A 15,873-nucleotide genomic window follows, 5' to 3' on the forward strand; every position below is an offset into this window, starting at 1 on the left:
CAGCGCGACCAGCCGCTGAGCTCAACAGTGTCTCGACACCATGCGCCGCCGCGGGGTTGCATACGGTCGAGAGAAGTATTTTCTCGACAGAAAGTCTTATCTTGGAATGTTACCGTCACCGCGGCTCGGCACAATCGTTCCCAGAGAGCCCACAGGATATATTTATTTTGTCGATCATGTTTCGCGAATGGCAAGAGCCCCGTGTCGTGCGGGTGGGGGGCCTGGGCGGACGGACGGAGAGGGGATGTCCCTGATCAGTGTGCGAGGACCCACAAGGCGAGCGGTTGAAACGGCATGCAACGCCGTGAAATGGATCGAGTGAAATTTATCAGTCCAATCCACAATGCACAAAGCATTTTGCTGATTGCGTACCGCCATGTGTTGCGGTCGGCACACTGGCCGTATTTGGTATACCCGCCCGCGCACCCTAGACTAAGGACGTGCTCCGCCACCGCAACCAGAACAGGCCCTGCGGTGATAGCCGTCTTGCACAGCGTCCTGCGCACTCGCAGCAGCGCACTGAGCTGCACAGACCGACGGTCGCGAGGATGACACCGACGGCGGAAATGCACCCTTGATTTTTGGGCACGTCCCCGAGCACCGAAACCAACAGCGGAAGCAAACCTTAGCGGGTCGTCCTTTTCAATCTTGCCACAGTCCGGCCCTTCCCTCGCTGTCAGGAGCTCTGATTCTTCCGCTCCCTTTTCCCCCTCTTCACCGGCGAGAAAAGCGATCCCCCTCGGTCTCTGCCTCAGTGCTTTCCCTGGTTGGCGAATGGGCTCTCTACCTTCACCATCTCTCCTTTCTGCTTCGCTACATAGAGCGAGACCTTCCGCCCATCTACGGGGAGATACAGGGAGCAGTTGAGGGAAGAGACGCGCTGTGAGTATGGATCGAGGAGGAGGGAGTGGTCGAGGAGGCCCTTCGAGACAAGGAAGCTCCCTCCCAAGGACGCTTCATGGCAGTCTCCTGCACACAGACCCCGGGGAAGAGGGAGACGGCTTGACCGAGGAGCCTCAGCCATTGGAAGCCCCGGAAGGCGGTCAGGAAGAGCAGCCACCGTACACAGCATATGCCACCAGCTCTGCACGGTATGTATCGGCCCCGCACCCGCCACCGCCAGTGCCCGGTCCCTCCACCCTTCCAACCTTTGAGCAAGGCAGCAGCCGAGGCCTCGGAGAACCGCCGAGAGCCTACACCTTCAGCATCGAAACGCAAGCCGAGCACCAGCAGCCACCGAGGGCTCGCCAGGAACGAAGCCTGCCCCTGCCCCCGTTCCGCACCCAGCCCGCGTCGAGCACGGACCCAGAGCTGTACGCCTCCTCGGTGGGCAGCTCTCGCCTCCACTCCCACTATGCACCGCCGGCGCCGCCAGCACCAGGTCGCCCGAGCCTGCCTCCCGTCTCCACCCTGGACAGCGCGCTCGGGTCGACGTCCTATGCCGGCGGCCCCTCGTCGCAGTTCTACGCCCCTCCGCGAAGCAACACCTGGGACACGGCTCCGCACCTATACATCGCCGACCGCCCGCTGGCGAGGACCACTTGGCCGTACGCCGCGCTGCCCGAGCACAGTCCACCGGGGCGGGCGTACCCAGCTCCCCAGGAGCTCCCCGGCTACTCCGAGGCCGCGCGATGGGGTCAGTACAGCAGGGCGGAGAACTTTGCACAGGAGGAGGGCCGAAGCACCGCTGCTCACCGTAAGTTTTCTGCTGCTTCTGCAGCTGCTCATCGTGCGCGTGCTGGCCAGGCGGCTGACGAGAAACGGGTTCTTTTTTTTTTTCTTTCTGTAGTGAGTGCTGCTCGTTCTACGATACTGGAGTCGCCCCAGTTTCCCGATCCCGGGCGCGCCGCCCGCCTCTACCAGCCTCAGCCGCAGGTGGCGATCCCGCCGAGCCAGGCCCCTGTGCCACCACCCGTGGAACTCGCACAGCCGTTCTACGAGATCGGCGGGCCGCGGGACCCGTATCCGCAGGTCGCGGCAGAGATGTCGCCGCCGCCGTCGTCCGCCGAGGAGTCGGGTTCGCTGGCGCAGCGCGGGAGCGGAACCGCGTCGACGTCCGCGGCGCCCATGGGATGGCAGGAGGCCCAGTGGACAGAGGCCGCGGAGCAGCCGGTGGCCTCGACGTCGAGCGCTCGGCGGCCGTCGAGCACGCAGCTCAGGAAGCGGCGGGCGAGCGAACGCGACGACGACTCGGAGGAACACTCGCCGGTGAGGAGGATGCCGAGGAAGACGCCGATAGCGTGCAACTTTTGTCGCGGTGAGTGCAGGAGAGGATGGATGCTGTAGTCGGCTGCTCGCTGACCGACGCCTGCGCGCCCGCAGGACGCAAGCTGAAATGCGACGGCCGCACGCCGACGTGCTCGCACTGCGACAAGAGACGGCAGCCGTGCGTGTACGTGGACGCTGTGAGACGGAGGGGCCCTGGCAGAGCGCCCAAGGGCAGTCGGAAGGGCTCGCAGCAGCAGGATGATCGGGCGCAAAGCGCTACTCAGGGACCTGGCCAGGCAGGCTCGTCTTCGTCTGCCGCGAGTCCGCCGCTGGCACCGAACGTTCCTGCCGAGGACCCGTTTGGCCGATACGAGGGCATGTACCTGTCGAACCCGCCCGCGGGAGGCCTGCCGCCTGCGCAGGCGCCACCTCTGGGCGAGCTGCCCTCGAGGATGGCTGTGCAGCCCCCGTACCCGACGGCTCCGTTCGGATTCTCATACCCGCCGCCGCGCGAGGCGGGCTCTGGTTCGCGGGCTGCTTACGAACGGACGACGTTCTCTGACGACTTTGGGCTGCCGCAGCAGCAGCAGCAGCTCGCGTACGCGGCGCCGGGGCCGGGGCCTGGGCAGGTGCAGGCGCAGGCGTTCGAGCCGCCGCGGGTGTCGAGGGCGCGGCAGGTGCCGGAGGCGTGGGCTGCGATGGGCTCCTCGGGCCCTGGCGGGGGGAGCGAGGCGGGCAGACGGGACAACAGCGACGAGGACGGGCACGACGGGCGGCGGGGTGGACAAGGGCCTGGGGGCGAGCGTTAGCGGGTGTGAGAGGAGTCGGATGACCGCTCGCCTCTCTATCAGCGTGCTGTGGCATTCTGCTGTTGCCGGGCCAGGACATCTGATGCCGCCTGCGGGCATGGTCGACATTGCTTGATTTGGTAGAGACGTGTGCGTATAATGTGTGTTTAATAATGTCTCTAGTCTAGGGACTGGCTCTGTTTACTGTTTAACTGTCTACTGTTTGCTGTAATACACTCGTGTTCCGGTCGTGCCAGATGATTTACGCCGGCTCGATAGCGCGAAGCCGCCAATCAGCACACGGATGCTCTCCGCTCTGCGATCCGACGCGGTTGATGGTTCTCTGCCGCTCTAGATCTCCCATCGACACCCGTCCTGTCCTGGCTTCCCGGCACCGCTCCGTCGTCCACGCCTCGTCCAGAGCTTTGTCTCCGGCCTCCAAGTCCTCGCGTCCATCTCCCCGTCCGCCATGGACAACACCGACCACAGGGCCCGCCGCGACCAGCCCGAGTACCACGACCAGCCCCGCCCCAACGCCAACGCCAACGCCAACGCCAACGCCAACGGCGACCCCGTCCCCCTCCACCGCTCGTCCCCGTCCCAGGACACAAGGCCCGACACAGAGCCCACGGGCTACACGCTCATGGTCGCAGGCAGACGCACTGGCAAGACCTCTTTCCTCCGCCTCCTCCTCGACACCAGTGTCATCTCCCCGTCCGCCACCCACGACCAGCTCCAGTCCGTCGCAAAGTTCGTCCAGGCCTGCGCGGGTTTCACCCCCCACGTCAAGTCCGTCTCCGTCAACATCGACCAGGCCGTCGCGGACGACAAGGGCCGCCAGGACATCCAGACCCTCGCCCTCACCCTTATCGACACTCCCTCTCTCGACTACAACGACGAGCCGGCCTCTCAGCAGGTGGTGACCGAGATCCTGAGGCACCTCGACACCCGCTTCTCGGACAGTATCGAAGACGTGAGCCTTCCCTCTTTCTCTCTCCCTCCCGCTCTCTCCGACAGACCTCCATCGCGCTCTAGGAACGCAAAGCTTTCGCCGGAGACCATCATGTCCACCTGTGAGTAACGCGCTCAGAGCACACGGAGCGGACAGATTGAAAGTGTCTTTTCCCCTTCCACCTTTCCCTCAGCTGCATCTACTTCCTCGATCCCGATGTCATTGTGCCGCCCTCGGTCGTCCCGCCAGCACCTCTCATGTCTCGCACTCGCAACAACAGTCTCTCCAAGCCCGACCTCGACCCCGTCATCCTCGAGCCACCAGTGACCACCAACCCGCTTCTTTGTCGCCCAACCCTTCCGCAATCCGACATTTCCACCATCCGGCGTCTCTCCGCCCGGGTGAACGTACTCCCGGTCGTAGCCCGCGCGGACGTCTTGTCCATTGATCGGCTCGCAGCCGTCAAGCTCGCCGTCCGCCGCGACCTCGCCGCTGCTGGCATCGGCTTTGGCATCTTCGACGGCGAGATACAGGGCCAGTACTCGTACGGCAGCGACGTCCCCGACCTCATCGTGCCCAAGGTCGGCCCCGACCACGCTAGCACCTACAACGGCAACGGGACGCCCAACAGCTCTTCGCCAGGAGGGCCCTCGCCTCCGTCGACCCCCATCGCACCGCATCTATTGCGGCTTCCCTTCGCTTTGATTTCCCCTGATGGCTATTCTCACAGCGACGGCGTGGCCAGACCGGCGCTTCCACGACATGAACTGCTCAAAGACTACACGCCTTCCCATGACAGGACCACCAAACAGCTGGCCGCATCCAAAATCATCCGCGGCAAGTGGACCAGGAGCTACAGGTGGGGCGGTCTCGACTGCATGGACATCAACCACTGCGACTTCCTGCACCTTCGGGGCGCCGTCTTCTATCACATGCGGGTTCGTACCTTCTCCCGAGCTGCACCTCCTACTTTTTGATGACAGTTCTGCGATGGCTGTCCGCTGCCCCTCCCCTAACAGACGTTGCAGAAGTACACCCGCGAGTACCTGCTCGAAAAGTTCCGGGCGGAATACCAGCCCCCGTACGCCGCCGCCATCGCCCGCATGCAGCGCTCGTCTCCTGTCGTCGCTCGCATGCCACAGCAGATCCCGCTCGGAGCGCGGCCTGTCCTTGCGATAGACACCGCCCCGACACACGTGCCGAACAGGCCCGCGTCTCATTCCGTTTCCCACAGCGCGGAGAGTGGTCTTTCGTCAGGAAGGACCGCTGTCAACCCTGAGCTGTCGCCCGTTACCTCCTCTTCAGCTGGTTAGTAACCCCATTCCCACACGTTTCGCATCATTGTTGTGCGCGGAGTTGCAAGCGTGCCTCTTGTACTGATACCTCGTTACCAGTCGGCTCCCAGCGGGTACGGACGAAGAAGACCAATGTGGCATGCAACTTCTGCCGCTGTAAGTATTTTCCTATCAAGGTTGAAGCCTCCTCTCTGATGCACCTTCCCATCAGCCCGGAAGCTCAAATGCGATGGCGGGCGCCCTGCTTGCAGCCAATGCTTCAAGCGGTCGCACCCTTGTGACTACACCCCGAGCCACAGGCGTCGCGGGACCAAGAAGCGCAAGTCGGACGACGGAAGCGAAAGTGATCTCGAGATGGACATGGAGAGCGGCGAACCCTCGGGAGACATGGAGCCGTCGATGTCGCCCGACATCCCTTCACAGCCCCATTCCCGCAGGAATTCAAACGCGGTGGACATGATGATGGAGAACAAGCTACCGCCCATTGATCGCCCTGAACAGCACAACACAGTCCTTCCGCCAATCTCGCATCCATCATCCATGTTGATGCAAGGGCCGCCCCCGCAGGACCGTGGGTACCCGAAGCACGAGCTTCCGCCTATCGCCACGCTTCCGGCCCCTGCGGGGAGCGACATGCAAGACCTGCAGACCCTGGCGCCGCTGCGCAACCAGGCAGACATGCAGCCGCCGCCCCAGCAGCGGCGGCGCACGTCTTCCGCCGCGTCCACGAAAGGACGCCAAAACGGCTACGGCTCCAAAATCGTGGCCTGCAACTTCTGCCGAGGTGAGTCAGCCGCCGCCGCCGTTTTGCTGTGAGCGTTTCAGATCGTCTCATGGCGGTACAGCGCGCAAAACCCGGTGCGACGGAGGGCACCCCGCGTGCAGCAGCTGCGCGCGGCGCTCGCTGCCGTGCAACTACGTGAACGACCCGTCCTCGGGCAACCCCAAGGGCCGTCCGAAGACTGCCGGAGGGTCGTCGGCTGGACCCTCGGCCCCGCCGTCGACGCGTTCCTCCCCTACGGCTCAAGCTCAGGCAGGGCCTATGGCAGGGATCCCGAACGGCTTCATCCACCACATACACCCTGCGGACGGCGCCGAGCCGGAACGTCGCAGCTTCGACCTGGACGCGCCGCCGGCGAAGAAAATGAGGATCGCGGACGACCTGGCGCCCCTGCCGGTGGCGCACCCCCTCACCGTGTCCTCTGTTAATTAGATGTGTCTCTTGTTTCGCTCTGCGCAATTCACACGACCGACTACAAATTCAACACACAAGATCAGCAAGCCTTCTTTTTTTTCTCTCCCTCTCTTTCCTCGCAGTTGTGAATATTGTCGTACATATTTTCTCAAGTTTCTCCTCCTGCCACACCAACTGTGCATGTCCGGATCTCATTGATTAACGCATATTCTGTAGACATATCCTGGCTCGGCCCTCCCATTTTCTTGCTTGAACGCGTCCTGTGATATCAGTAACTGCCGCTTCACCTGGGTTTTACAGCGTGTGTCCTATTCCTGTCTCTCCCTCGATATCCGCATCGGAAAAAAAAATGTACTAGTAGCCTACGTTGCCTGCGACCCCGTGCGCAGACAGAAAAAGACTCACAATCCTACCTCTGTATCCGATGCTTTGTGGCGGGACGATCCCGAAGGGCACCACCAGGCGCGGCAATCAGGAGGTTTTGTCTAATATAGGCGCCCGTTGTAATTATCGACCCGCTGCCGCCAGCAATTGCTTCCCACAATCTCTTTTTGCGCTGCGTTGCAGTCGCTTTCCACTCCTTTCGTCCGTAAACCTGTCTCTTCCCTTTCTTTCGTCTTGGATATATATTTTGCGCCTAGGCTGGGGCGATGTTCTCCTCTATACGCCGCCGATACCTGAAGAAACAGGAACGCGGGGGTCCACCGTACGTTCGCGCGTCGCCGTCGCTTCCAGAGCTCCATACGCAAGGGATACCATGGCCTGAGAACTTTATCGACCCCTCAGAGATACCCAAGGCGGATGCGCCTGCCGCTTATCCGCAAGGTGCGTCGCTGCGTCCTGTCACGACGTGCGTTGCCGCTGACGTCGTCGACGCGTTGCAGGACCTCCCGCAGGGCCTGCAGGCGGGCCCATCTCGTCCCTGTACACCTCACACCCGCCGTCCGCGTTCGAGAACCGCAAGTCCGCGCACAAGACGCGGTTCAGGCCGAGCCAGAGGAGGAGCCGCGACCCGACGTCGTTCAATATCATGGTGCGTTGCCGCTCCCTGCGCTTGTCCGGCCCCCACGTGGGCTCTAACTATGTTTTTTTTTTCCTTTGCAGGTCGTAGGCGCACAGGGGACCGGGAAGACGTCTCTGCTCAGGCTGCTCCTCGAGACGGCGGAGATCCCGCCGAACGCCTCGCCCGAGCAGCGGCACGCCCTGGACGACTTCCTCCGCGGTGCGCCCAAGCGCACGCAAGAGATCCACGGCGTCCACGTCGAGATATGCGAATCGAAACACGACCGGCTCCTTCTTTCTGTCATCGATACTCCTGGGCTGGACTTCCTGGACGGTCACGAGCTGACGCTCGAGCGTCAAGTCTCTGCCATTGTGAAATACGTGGATGCCCAGTTTGCAGCCACACTGAACGAGGTGCGTCGAGCCTCTGTTTCGTCTCCTGGGCTTCTTTGTACGACCCACGTTGTCGCACCCGCCAGGAATCGAAAGTCGTCCGCCAGAGCAAAGGCGACAACCACGTTCACTTGTAAGCTTCGTGGCTGGATACCCACAGTGCCACGCAAGCTCATATGCTCGCACCCAGGTGCATATACATTATTGATCCGGCGAGGATCGCCTCATCTGCTGAACGCAGATCGCATCCGTCAGCCAACACATCGACACGTCCCGAGTCGACGGTCTCCAGCCAGGCGCCGACCCAATCGCTAGTGTCTTCTGATTATCCTTCGCACGCATCAGATGATGATAAGCATGACGATTTCTCTGTTCCTCCCGCAGACCTCGCTGTCATGCGGTGGCTCGTCAAAAAGACGAACCTGCTGCCTGTGATAGCCCGCGCGGACACACTCACGGACGGCACGCTCGAGGCGATGAAGAAGGCCACACGGAGAGATCTCGAGACTGCCGGGCTCGATCTGGGCGTGTTCGGCTCTGCCAAGGCCGCCGAGGTACACGACTCCCGGCGAAGCTCCCACGCAAATGGGAACGGCACCGCTGACGGCCATGTGGAGCGTTCACACAGTCCAGAGGACGACGGGCACGACGACTCGGACGAGGAGGAGGAGCGTCGTCCGCGCCCCGCGATCAAGCTCAAGGGCCCGCGCAGCACGTTCAAGCTGCCTTGGAACCGCTCGCGCTCGCGCACGCGCATCGAGGAAGCCGAACCCACGGACGAGCCGACGAGCGTCGACACGATGGACACGGAGAGCGTCGCGAGCGTGCGCTTCTCGGCGAAGAGCATCGCGCAGGACGACCTCGCGGACACCCTCCCCTTCGCGTTCATCGCCCCCGAGACCTCGCGGCGGCACCACGCTGTGCGCGCCGCGACGGCGGAGTCCAATCGGCTGTCCGTCGCCACGTACCCCGGTCCTGCGTCGGCCTCCGATGACACGCACACCTCGAACTCGGTCGTGTCCTCGCCGGGCTCGGGCACCGGGCACGCGCCGCTGCTCCCTGGCCCGCCGGCGGACCTGCGGGGCGTGTTCGTGCGGAAGTACAGGTGGGGCACGATCGACGTGCTCTCGCCCGAACACTGCGATTTTGCGGCCTTGCGCACGACGGTGCTGTCCACGCACATGAAGGTGAGAGTGGGCAACGTCTGTGTACAAGCGGTGAGACGGGCGGCGCTGACGAGACGCCCTGGCAGATGCTCAAGATCCGGACAAAGGAGGTTCTCTACGAGCGGTACCGCACCCAGAAGCTGCTTGCGCGCCGGGCGACGAAGAATATCAGCGAGGACCAGGCTCGCAAGATGCTGGACGGCATGCTCGATCCTCCGGCGATGTCGGATGCGAAGCTCCTCTGACATCGCACTATTGAAATCACTCGCCGGCATGTGCCATCTTCATTTAAATTTCTCGTATCTATTGGATGGGCTCGTCCCTATTGTGCATTTAATTTACCCTTGTATACCTCCATGCTTGCCTTATGTCCGGTCTATTCTTGTACGCTCTTGCTTCCAATGGTCATGTCCATCTTGTTTTCGGTATCATACACATACACATCTGCCTGTACACAACGATCACTGCTTCTTTCTACTTGCCAACTCGTCGATTTCTTCTTGCGAGAGGCCTTTGAGGCGTTCCAGGAGATAGTCAACCTATGTCGCGCATCTGAGGGTTACGTTGAGGTGATAGTCTGCTGTAAGACTCACCTCGACCTCTCTTGTCAAAGGAATGATGTAGTACTCGTACAGCTCAACCACGCCATCGACGTCGATCTTGAAGGCATCGCCTTTTGGCTCGCCGTCCGGTGCAAAGTCCTGCGCGTACACAACCGCCTTCTTGCGCAGTCGCTGCAGCAACGCGCGCTCGACCGCGGGCTTCGTGATCAGCGCTTCCAACGCTTGGCGGTTCGGGTTCAGGATGTGTGGGACAAACGCGGCGGGGTTCTCGACGAACTTGGACTCGGACACGAACTTGCCTGTGGTGAGCGAGCGATGGTCAGCTCCTCTGTCCGCGCAACGAAGGGAGAGGGGAAAGGGGGCTCTCCGTACCGTAGTGCACGCGCTTGCTGATCGCCTGGAGGACCTCGACGTCGATGGCAGCGGAGCTCCCGTAATTGCCGTCGTCCTCGTACTCGTCCTCGCCGACGATGCCGTTCGCGCGCTTGTGCGCGGCGAGCGCGAGCGTCGCCTGCTTCGTGATGCGCGGGATGATCGCGCGGGTGTAGAAGGAGAGGATGCTCGGGTTCGCGTTCACGCCGTTCGGGTGCAGCACCCGCGGGTACGGGGTCGACTTCAGCACCGGCGCAGGCAGCTCTGCGAGCGGCGTGAACGGGTACTCGTCCGGGCTGCGGGGCGGGCGTGAGCGCGCGTGTGCGGGTGAATGGCCGCCTGTGCTGACCTGGTGTACCTCCGCGCCTTGGCTGAGCATGCGGGAAAAAAAAGGTGAGGGCGAGAGCAGGGAATGAGAAGAGGAGGGCGCACCTTGGAACGTCTCGGTCTCCTGCAGGAACCAGTCGAGCCAGCTCCCCTCGAAGCCAGTCGCCTTGAGCTCGGCCAGCGCGCCGCGCTGGTAGGCCTTCGGGTTGTGCGCAAACTGGGCGCGCTCGATGAGGGCGAAGATGATCGTGTCCTCGAGGCGTGTGAGGATGCCGCGAATGCGGTCAAGGCTGAGCGGGTCCCCGCCGAGAGTGAAGTTGAAAAGCGTCGTGGACATCGTCGTGGTCGTCGTCGAGCGTGCTATCTTGACGCCATTGTGGAAGTACGTGGGGTCGTGAGCTGCTGTGTCTGGATGGCCTGGCTTCATGGTGTACTCACCGAAGAGGGCGTTGCCGGGTGTAAGGTATATATCACGGTGCGTCAAGAGAGAGGCTCAAACTGAGAGAGGTAGAGACCCGGGCGCGGTGTGGTATTTGAGTCATGGTCGTTCGGATGACGACTTGAAGTACAGGCTCGCTCGCGCCGGCACACATCCGGCGTCCTCCAACTTTTGTCTCGTCGTTTGATCACCCGCTTCTCGGCGGTTTCGTGTACGTGTGTAGCTCAGCAGCTCCGTGCCGCAGCAACGGTACGACCCAAAGCGCACTGGCTTGCTGCAGTGCGCCTCTGTTATCATGCGCGGGAGGACGTGCCTTCACACCGGTCTCGGAACCTTGTCATGTCCTCGGGAATAAGCAGGGTGATGCAATGCAGACCATATCTCTATTCAATACCCTCAACCTCAAACAGAAGAGACGCGTCCTGGGCAAGACACCCTTTGAGATTTTGTTCAATGTACGGAATCATTTCCTCCTCTAGCACCTCCAGCACTTTGTCACCACCACCCGAATCATAGGCCACTGTTTCGCTGAGGAAACGTAGCACACGCAGCTCTTGAAACTTCCCCACAGCGTCTTGGATATCAGACCAGTTGACATGGTCTTCCCAGAGCTGTGGCGAGTGCTGCGACCCATCGTCCTTGGTAGTACTTGCCACGATAATCAATTCAGCGAGATGGTGGACATTGTTGCACCCTGCGAGCATTTTTTCGACTTGGATCCAAGAGAGAGATACCGTCCGTGACATGCAAAAGTGTGGGTGGACTATTAGCCTTCTGAGGGCCGTGCACGGTGTCAGCAGGTCCTCAGTCTCGATGCTCGGGGTTGCTAAACAAGAGTGTGAGCGCGCCGCAGAAGACAGAGAAGGACTGGCTCACTTCCACCACACATTTCCTGGCTATTCTCCTCGTTGCTAAACTCGTACCGCCAGTCGAGCTCTTCTAGATGACGACCTATGACACGTATAAATTGCTTGATGCATGCCATATCGCCTGTACACCGTTCGCGGGCGAAAGTGTCGAGCTTCAGGCATCGCAGCCGCTGTGCAGTGGCAGTGTGCAGCAAGCCACGCGATATCACTGGGAAGGTGATTTCGCTTATTTCCAGGTATTCGAGGGCCAGATACGAGAGGAGCATTACTTCCTTGTCCCCGGCTTCCTCGCTGACAAAGTCGTTAACCAGAAGACGGAGATTGACAAGTCCTGGAAGGTGATGCATAAACGTGAAGATATGGTCTATATCACGCTCGTGTCCCTCATAAAATCGAAGTGTGAAATTACGCAGTGTAGATGCCAGTGAGAGGGGGTTTGGTGTGAGGGAGGGGCTGGCAAAATGGAAGCAGACTCCGCGCAGTTCGGCGGTCTTTAGGCTCGTAAACATCGAGAGAACCTGAAAGACGAGGCCGGCACCGACACGAAAGGTGAGACAGTGGTCTAGTGTACAGTCGTACGCAAGCACGAATGTTTCAACGAATGGGCCAACGTAGGAGGTATCCTCCAAGAACCGATGCAATGCAGGTAATTCCTGGTGAAACGGGTCGATTGCACGAGAACCTTTGGAGATGAAGGTACGGAATATTGGACGTCGAGATGGGGATACCCATGACCATGATATGAGAGAGCAAGCCTTGAGGGAGTCCTTGTCGACGTAGGAGACAATGTGCTCGATGAGCTCGTAGGAAGGCTCATGTTGCAAGATGGTGGTTGCGTTTGAACATGGATACTTGCCGTTTATGTGAAGCCGGCAGTTCCCGAGAAGTTCCCAGGTATGCCGTCTCTTCCTTCTCGCCAGCCAATGGCAGGCCACGCTTCGGCGCCGGCGATGAATCGTCAACTTACATCCTGAGACCACAGACCTGAGAGAGCCTGAGAGAGCGAGCAGTCGCTGGCGGCCCGGATGGAGGTCAGATTGCGTGCACAATTGGATCTTCATGAGACGCGATCCTACGATAGAAGCACTACAATCACTCTCGACTAGGGTCGACTCACCTATCGTGCTCTATCGTGATGGCCGGCCTGGACTGAATCCGCTCATCGCACTACTGCGCTGAGGGAAACGAGGTCATCTGTGATCTATCAGCCTCCTCTTTGGCCTGCAACATGAAAGAACAGGCGCAGCACGAACCCGACGGCGTTCCACGATCCCCACAACTTGCGACCGCCATTATGCTCCCTAAACCTCCCCCAAGGGAAACTAGTATATAAAGCTCGACAGGGGCTTCAGGAGGCCGTCGTCCACCGCTCATCCTGCCATGGCTCCCTCTGTCGCACCGCTCACCCCAGAGATCCAGGAATCGCCCCTTCTTCTCGCAAAGAAGAACGGCCTGTCCAACAACGGAACTCAATACGATGTCAACGAGAGCTATGACGGAGACTACCGCTTCGCACCCATCGAAGAGGCCCAGGTCTCGCGGGCGATGATCAAACGGTGACTAGAATCGTGTCGTCCCCGTCGATCTCCCGCGACTGACAACCGAACAGATACTTCAACATGATGTACGAGCGTGCAGTATCGGACGTGGTCATTGTAGGAGCCGGCAGCGCGGGCCTTTCGTGCGCATACCACCTGGCGAAAAGCCGTCCGGACCTGAAGATCACCATCATCGAGGCTGGCGTTGCACCAGGCGGCGGTGCATGGCTGGGAGGACAGCTCATGACACCGATGGCACGTCAATCAGTCTTTCTTACTCTCACAATTGCCCTAATTTCCGTCTGATGCCGTGCAGGTAGTCCGCAAGCCCGCCGACCGCTTCCTCACCGAACTTGGTGTCCCGTTCGAAGACGAGGGTCCGTTCGTCGTCGTCAAGCACGCCGCACTCTTCACCTCTACCGTCCTATCCAAGGTCCTCGCGATGCCGAACGTCGTCATGATGAACGCGACCGCGGTCGAGGACCTCATCGTGCGCGAGGACTTCCAGGGCCGCCAGCGCATCTCGGGCGTCGTGACCAACTGGACGCTCGTCGCGCTCAACCACGACACGCAGTCCTGCATGGACCCCAACGTCATCACCGCGCCGGTGATCATCAGTGCGACCGGTACGGATGCACGGCGTCCTTGTTGCTGATTTTCACTTACGTCGGTTTGCGGGACAGGCCACGACGGCCCGATGGGTGCTTTCTCCGCCAAGCGTCTCGTGAGCACCGGCCTCCTGAAGGAGCTCGGAAACATGCGCGGTCTCGACATGAACCGCGCCGAGCCTGCCATCGTCAACGGAACGCGGGAGGTCGTGCCTGGTCTTATCATGACCGGTGAGTTTGCCTAGAGTCCCGGTCCTTTCTGACGCTCAGCGTGATCTGCACCAGGCATGGAGCTCTCCGAGCACGACGGCTCAAACCGGATGGGCCCCACGTTTGGCGCTATGATGGCCAGTGGCATAAAAGCTGCAAAGGAGGCCATGCGCATCCTCGACTCTGCGCAAGTCGTCGACGGAAAAATCGTGGGATAAGTCGGCAGAGGGATGTATCGAGAAAATTAAAATAGTGTATCATTAGTGTATCGTTATTGGACCCCCACTCAAGCACACACGCGTTCGCTCGATTTTATACCGCGCATATATGATCGTTCTTTTAATGTAGTGGGCGGGTTGATGGATTGATCCGCCATCAAGCGCCTCAAAGCGAAGCGCTTCCTGACTTGAGCGTCGCCACGCGTATCCCGTGAGATCCCGTCGTGATCCTGCAACTGACCCCAACCATGGCAGCCTGCTTGCGATTCACCAGACGTGTACAATCAATGCGATTGTTACTAAAAAAATTGCTAACATGTATTGCAGGTCTGGAGGTCATTCATCGATAACAAAGGTGCTTTCCATGATGCGCGTTCGTATCCGAGCGAACGAGCAATGACATGTCGCGCTTGTAGGTCATGACCAACAGTGCTTCCCAAACGTACGTCCAGGGCGTGCTGTATTTTATTAACTATATGAAAAATTTGTTGTTTCTCCAGCTCAAGATTCTGAACGCGAAACCTGGCCTTCTGGAGGCCTCGCTCAAAATTGAGCCATATAATTGTAGGTCTAGCATTATCGAGTTGCACCCATAAGGTTGTCGCTGACCCGCTTGTTCAAAGTAAACCGCGTTGGAGTACGCTCCGCCTCGCAACCTTTTTTGTTTAATATTCATCCCTCGTTGACATAGACTGTCCACGGCGGGCTGATCATGTCCCTGACGGATACACTCGGCTCGCTCGCCGTCGCGACGCATGGACAGTACATGACTGGCGTCTCGGTCGACATCGGGACATCGTTCGTCAAGCCTGCCGGACGCGCTGGCGACGTGCTCACTGCTAAAGCTGTTATAACTGGTATAGGTACGTCTCTGGGGACCGCGCCGTTTTACACTAAGCGCGGAAATTGACATGCACACCCGGACAGGCAAATCCCTGGCGTACACTCGCGTTGACTTTTTCAACGGCGCGGGTCAGCTGGCAGCGTACGGCCGTGCGTCTATCTCCCTGCTCTGAGCTTAGATCGCGGCTGATAGTGGCGCGGTGGGTATTATCCTACTGCGTCCGGACCCAGATCACACCAAGTACATTGGCAAATCCGCCGGACACAAGCACGACGTCAAGTTCTCCGAGGACGGCGAAAAGGTGCTCGAAGGCGAGGACATCGATGTCGACTGATATGGGGTCGTCCAGCGGCACAGTATTACATATGTTATGTTATACACGGACAGGGTCCGCGGTCCGCATCCGTACAATGTATTCCTGCATTCCGTTATCCGTCAGGCGCGCTGCGCTTTGGGTTTCGCTATTGTTCACGGCAGGTACGCGCGTCGTCCCACATACCCACCCAAGCCGGTGGATACCCGCGTGTGTCCTGCCTACGTTCCTAGGCCAGTTGATTTATGGTACGTCGTGCTCCGGCGCGCATCTTGCGTGCAGGTCGGCCGGGTGAGACTTTTGCCGCCTAGTGGCCACTGCTCTCAGGCATTCACGCAATGCCGTCTTCATGCGCAAACCTCATGGGGCTGGCTTATCGCGCGCCGGTATTTGTGTGAAGCCTGCCGCTTAGAGCATGACCTCTTCAGGCGCAAGTTTGCATTCGACAAGAGCCACCACCGAGTCCAAGTACGCTTTTGCCTTCAGCCACCAGCGAATCCCGACGTTACGTACCACGGCTGCCCCTTGGCTTTTCCACTTGCGGCTAGCCCCATCGCCACAGCCACGTAATGA

At 60.1% G+C, this 15,873-nt stretch overlaps 6 protein-coding genes across 6 annotated transcripts; 4 read left to right on the top strand and 2 right to left on the bottom strand.

The window, feature by feature from the left end:
* Positions 1–888: 888 nt before the first annotated feature.
* PHACADRAFT_31645 (uncharacterized protein) lies at positions 889–3,017 on the top strand (the record flags this gene model as incomplete). The annotated part of the gene is made up of 3 exons (XM_007399206.1): positions 889–1,696; positions 1,790–2,257; positions 2,323–3,017. 3 exons carry the CDS (start codon positions 889–891, stop codon positions 3,015–3,017), a joined length of 1,971 nt encoding a protein of 656 aa, XP_007399268.1.
* A 607-nt stretch (positions 3,018–3,624) lies between these two features.
* On the top strand, positions 3,625–6,854 carry PHACADRAFT_262220 (uncharacterized protein). The gene is made up of 7 exons (XM_007399577.1): positions 3,625–3,969; positions 4,032–4,069; positions 4,142–4,886; positions 4,968–5,256; positions 5,343–5,399; positions 5,455–6,027; positions 6,089–6,854. The coding sequence occupies exons 1-7, from the start codon at positions 3,640–3,642 to the stop codon at positions 6,454–6,456; spliced, it is 2,400 nt and encodes a 799-aa protein (XP_007399639.1). The 5' UTR covers positions 3,625–3,639; the 3' UTR covers positions 6,457–6,854.
* A 181-nt stretch (positions 6,855–7,035) lies between these two features.
* Positions 7,036–10,729, bottom strand: PHACADRAFT_262224 (uncharacterized protein). Its single transcript, XM_007399578.1, has 10 exons — positions 10,700–10,729; positions 10,367–10,621; positions 10,284–10,305; positions 9,935–10,230; positions 9,593–9,861; positions 8,024–9,538; positions 7,920–7,966; positions 7,543–7,854; positions 7,323–7,471; positions 7,036–7,263 (listed from the first exon to the last, which is right to left on the bottom strand). The coding sequence occupies exons 2-6, from the start codon at positions 10,596–10,598 to the stop codon at positions 9,461–9,463; spliced, it is 897 nt and encodes a 298-aa protein (XP_007399640.1). The 5' UTR covers positions 10,599–10,621; positions 10,700–10,729; the 3' UTR covers positions 7,036–7,263; positions 7,323–7,471; positions 7,543–7,854; positions 7,920–7,966; positions 8,024–9,460.
* Positions 10,730–11,083: 354 nt separating this feature from the next.
* Positions 11,084–11,404, bottom strand: PHACADRAFT_165171 (uncharacterized protein; the record flags this gene model as incomplete). Its single annotated transcript, XM_007399579.1, has 1 exon — positions 11,084–11,404. The coding sequence occupies one exon, from the start codon at positions 11,402–11,404 to the stop codon at positions 11,084–11,086; it is 321 nt and encodes a 106-aa protein (XP_007399641.1).
* A 1,143-nt stretch (positions 11,405–12,547) lies between these two features.
* On the top strand, positions 12,548–14,340 carry PHACADRAFT_177254 (uncharacterized protein). Its single transcript, XM_007399580.1, has 5 exons — positions 12,548–13,125; positions 13,179–13,362; positions 13,424–13,733; positions 13,791–13,946; positions 14,001–14,340. Exons 1-5 carry the CDS (start codon positions 12,950–12,952, stop codon positions 14,141–14,143), a joined length of 969 nt encoding a protein of 322 aa, XP_007399642.1. The 5' UTR covers positions 12,548–12,949; the 3' UTR covers positions 14,144–14,340.
* A 3-nt stretch (positions 14,341–14,343) lies between these two features.
* PHACADRAFT_127797 (uncharacterized protein) lies at positions 14,344–15,424 on the top strand. Its single transcript, XM_007399581.1, has 8 exons — positions 14,344–14,421; positions 14,471–14,498; positions 14,560–14,585; positions 14,644–14,707; positions 14,767–14,780; positions 14,835–15,006; positions 15,071–15,136; positions 15,218–15,424. The coding sequence occupies exons 1-8, from the start codon at positions 14,392–14,394 to the stop codon at positions 15,319–15,321; spliced, it is 504 nt and encodes a 167-aa protein (XP_007399643.1). The 5' UTR covers positions 14,344–14,391; the 3' UTR covers positions 15,322–15,424.
* Positions 15,425–15,873: the final 449 nt, after the last annotated feature.

This window comes from Phanerochaete carnosa (assembly GCF_000300595.1).
Source record: "Phanerochaete carnosa HHB-10118-sp unplaced genomic scaffold PHACAscaffold_9, whole genome shotgun sequence".
In the NCBI taxonomy this organism is placed as follows: domain Eukaryota; kingdom Fungi; phylum Basidiomycota; class Agaricomycetes; order Polyporales; family Phanerochaetaceae; genus Phanerochaete; species Phanerochaete carnosa.

Excerpts from the sequence above, each read along its gene's own strand:
- PHACADRAFT_262220 (XM_007399577.1), top strand. The coding sequence starts at position 3,640 with ATGGTCGCAGGCAGACGCACTGGCAAGACCTCTTTCCTCCGCCTCCTC. Across the intron at positions 5,400-5,454 it reads GGCATGCAACTTCTGCCGCT|CCCGGAAGCTCAAATGCGAT; the intron begins GTAAGTATTTTC and ends CCTTCCCATCAG. Across the intron at positions 6,028-6,088 it reads GGCCTGCAACTTCTGCCGAG|CGCGCAAAACCCGGTGCGAC; the intron begins GTGAGTCAGCCG and ends ATGGCGGTACAG.
- PHACADRAFT_262224 (XM_007399578.1), bottom strand. The coding sequence starts at position 10,598 with ATGTCCACGACGCTTTTCAACTTCACTCTCGGCGGGGACCCGCTCAGC. Across the intron at positions 10,231-10,283 it reads AAGGCGCGGAGGTACACCAG|CCCGGACGAGTACCCGTTCA; the intron begins GTCAGCACAGGC and ends CCCGCCCCGCAG. Across the intron at positions 9,539-9,592 it reads CTTTGACAAGAGAGGTCGAG|GTTGACTATCTCCTGGAACG; the intron begins GTGAGTCTTACA and ends TGCGCGACATAG.
- PHACADRAFT_177254 (XM_007399580.1), top strand. The coding sequence starts at position 12,950 with ATGGCTCCCTCTGTCGCACCGCTCACCCCAGAGATCCAGGAATCGCCC. Across the intron at positions 13,126-13,178 it reads TCGCGGGCGATGATCAAACG|ATACTTCAACATGATGTACG; the intron begins GTGACTAGAATC and ends ACAACCGAACAG. Across the intron at positions 13,947-14,000 it reads GCCTGGTCTTATCATGACCG|GCATGGAGCTCTCCGAGCAC; the intron begins GTGAGTTTGCCT and ends GATCTGCACCAG.
- PHACADRAFT_127797 (XM_007399581.1), top strand. The coding sequence starts at position 14,392 with ATGGCAGCCTGCTTGCGATTCACCAGACGT. Across the intron at positions 14,499-14,559 it reads GTCATTCATCGATAACAAAG|GTCATGACCAACAGTGCTTC; the intron begins GTGCTTTCCATG and ends TCGCGCTTGTAG. Across the intron at positions 15,007-15,070 it reads AGCTGTTATAACTGGTATAG|GCAAATCCCTGGCGTACACT; the intron begins GTACGTCTCTGG and ends ACACCCGGACAG.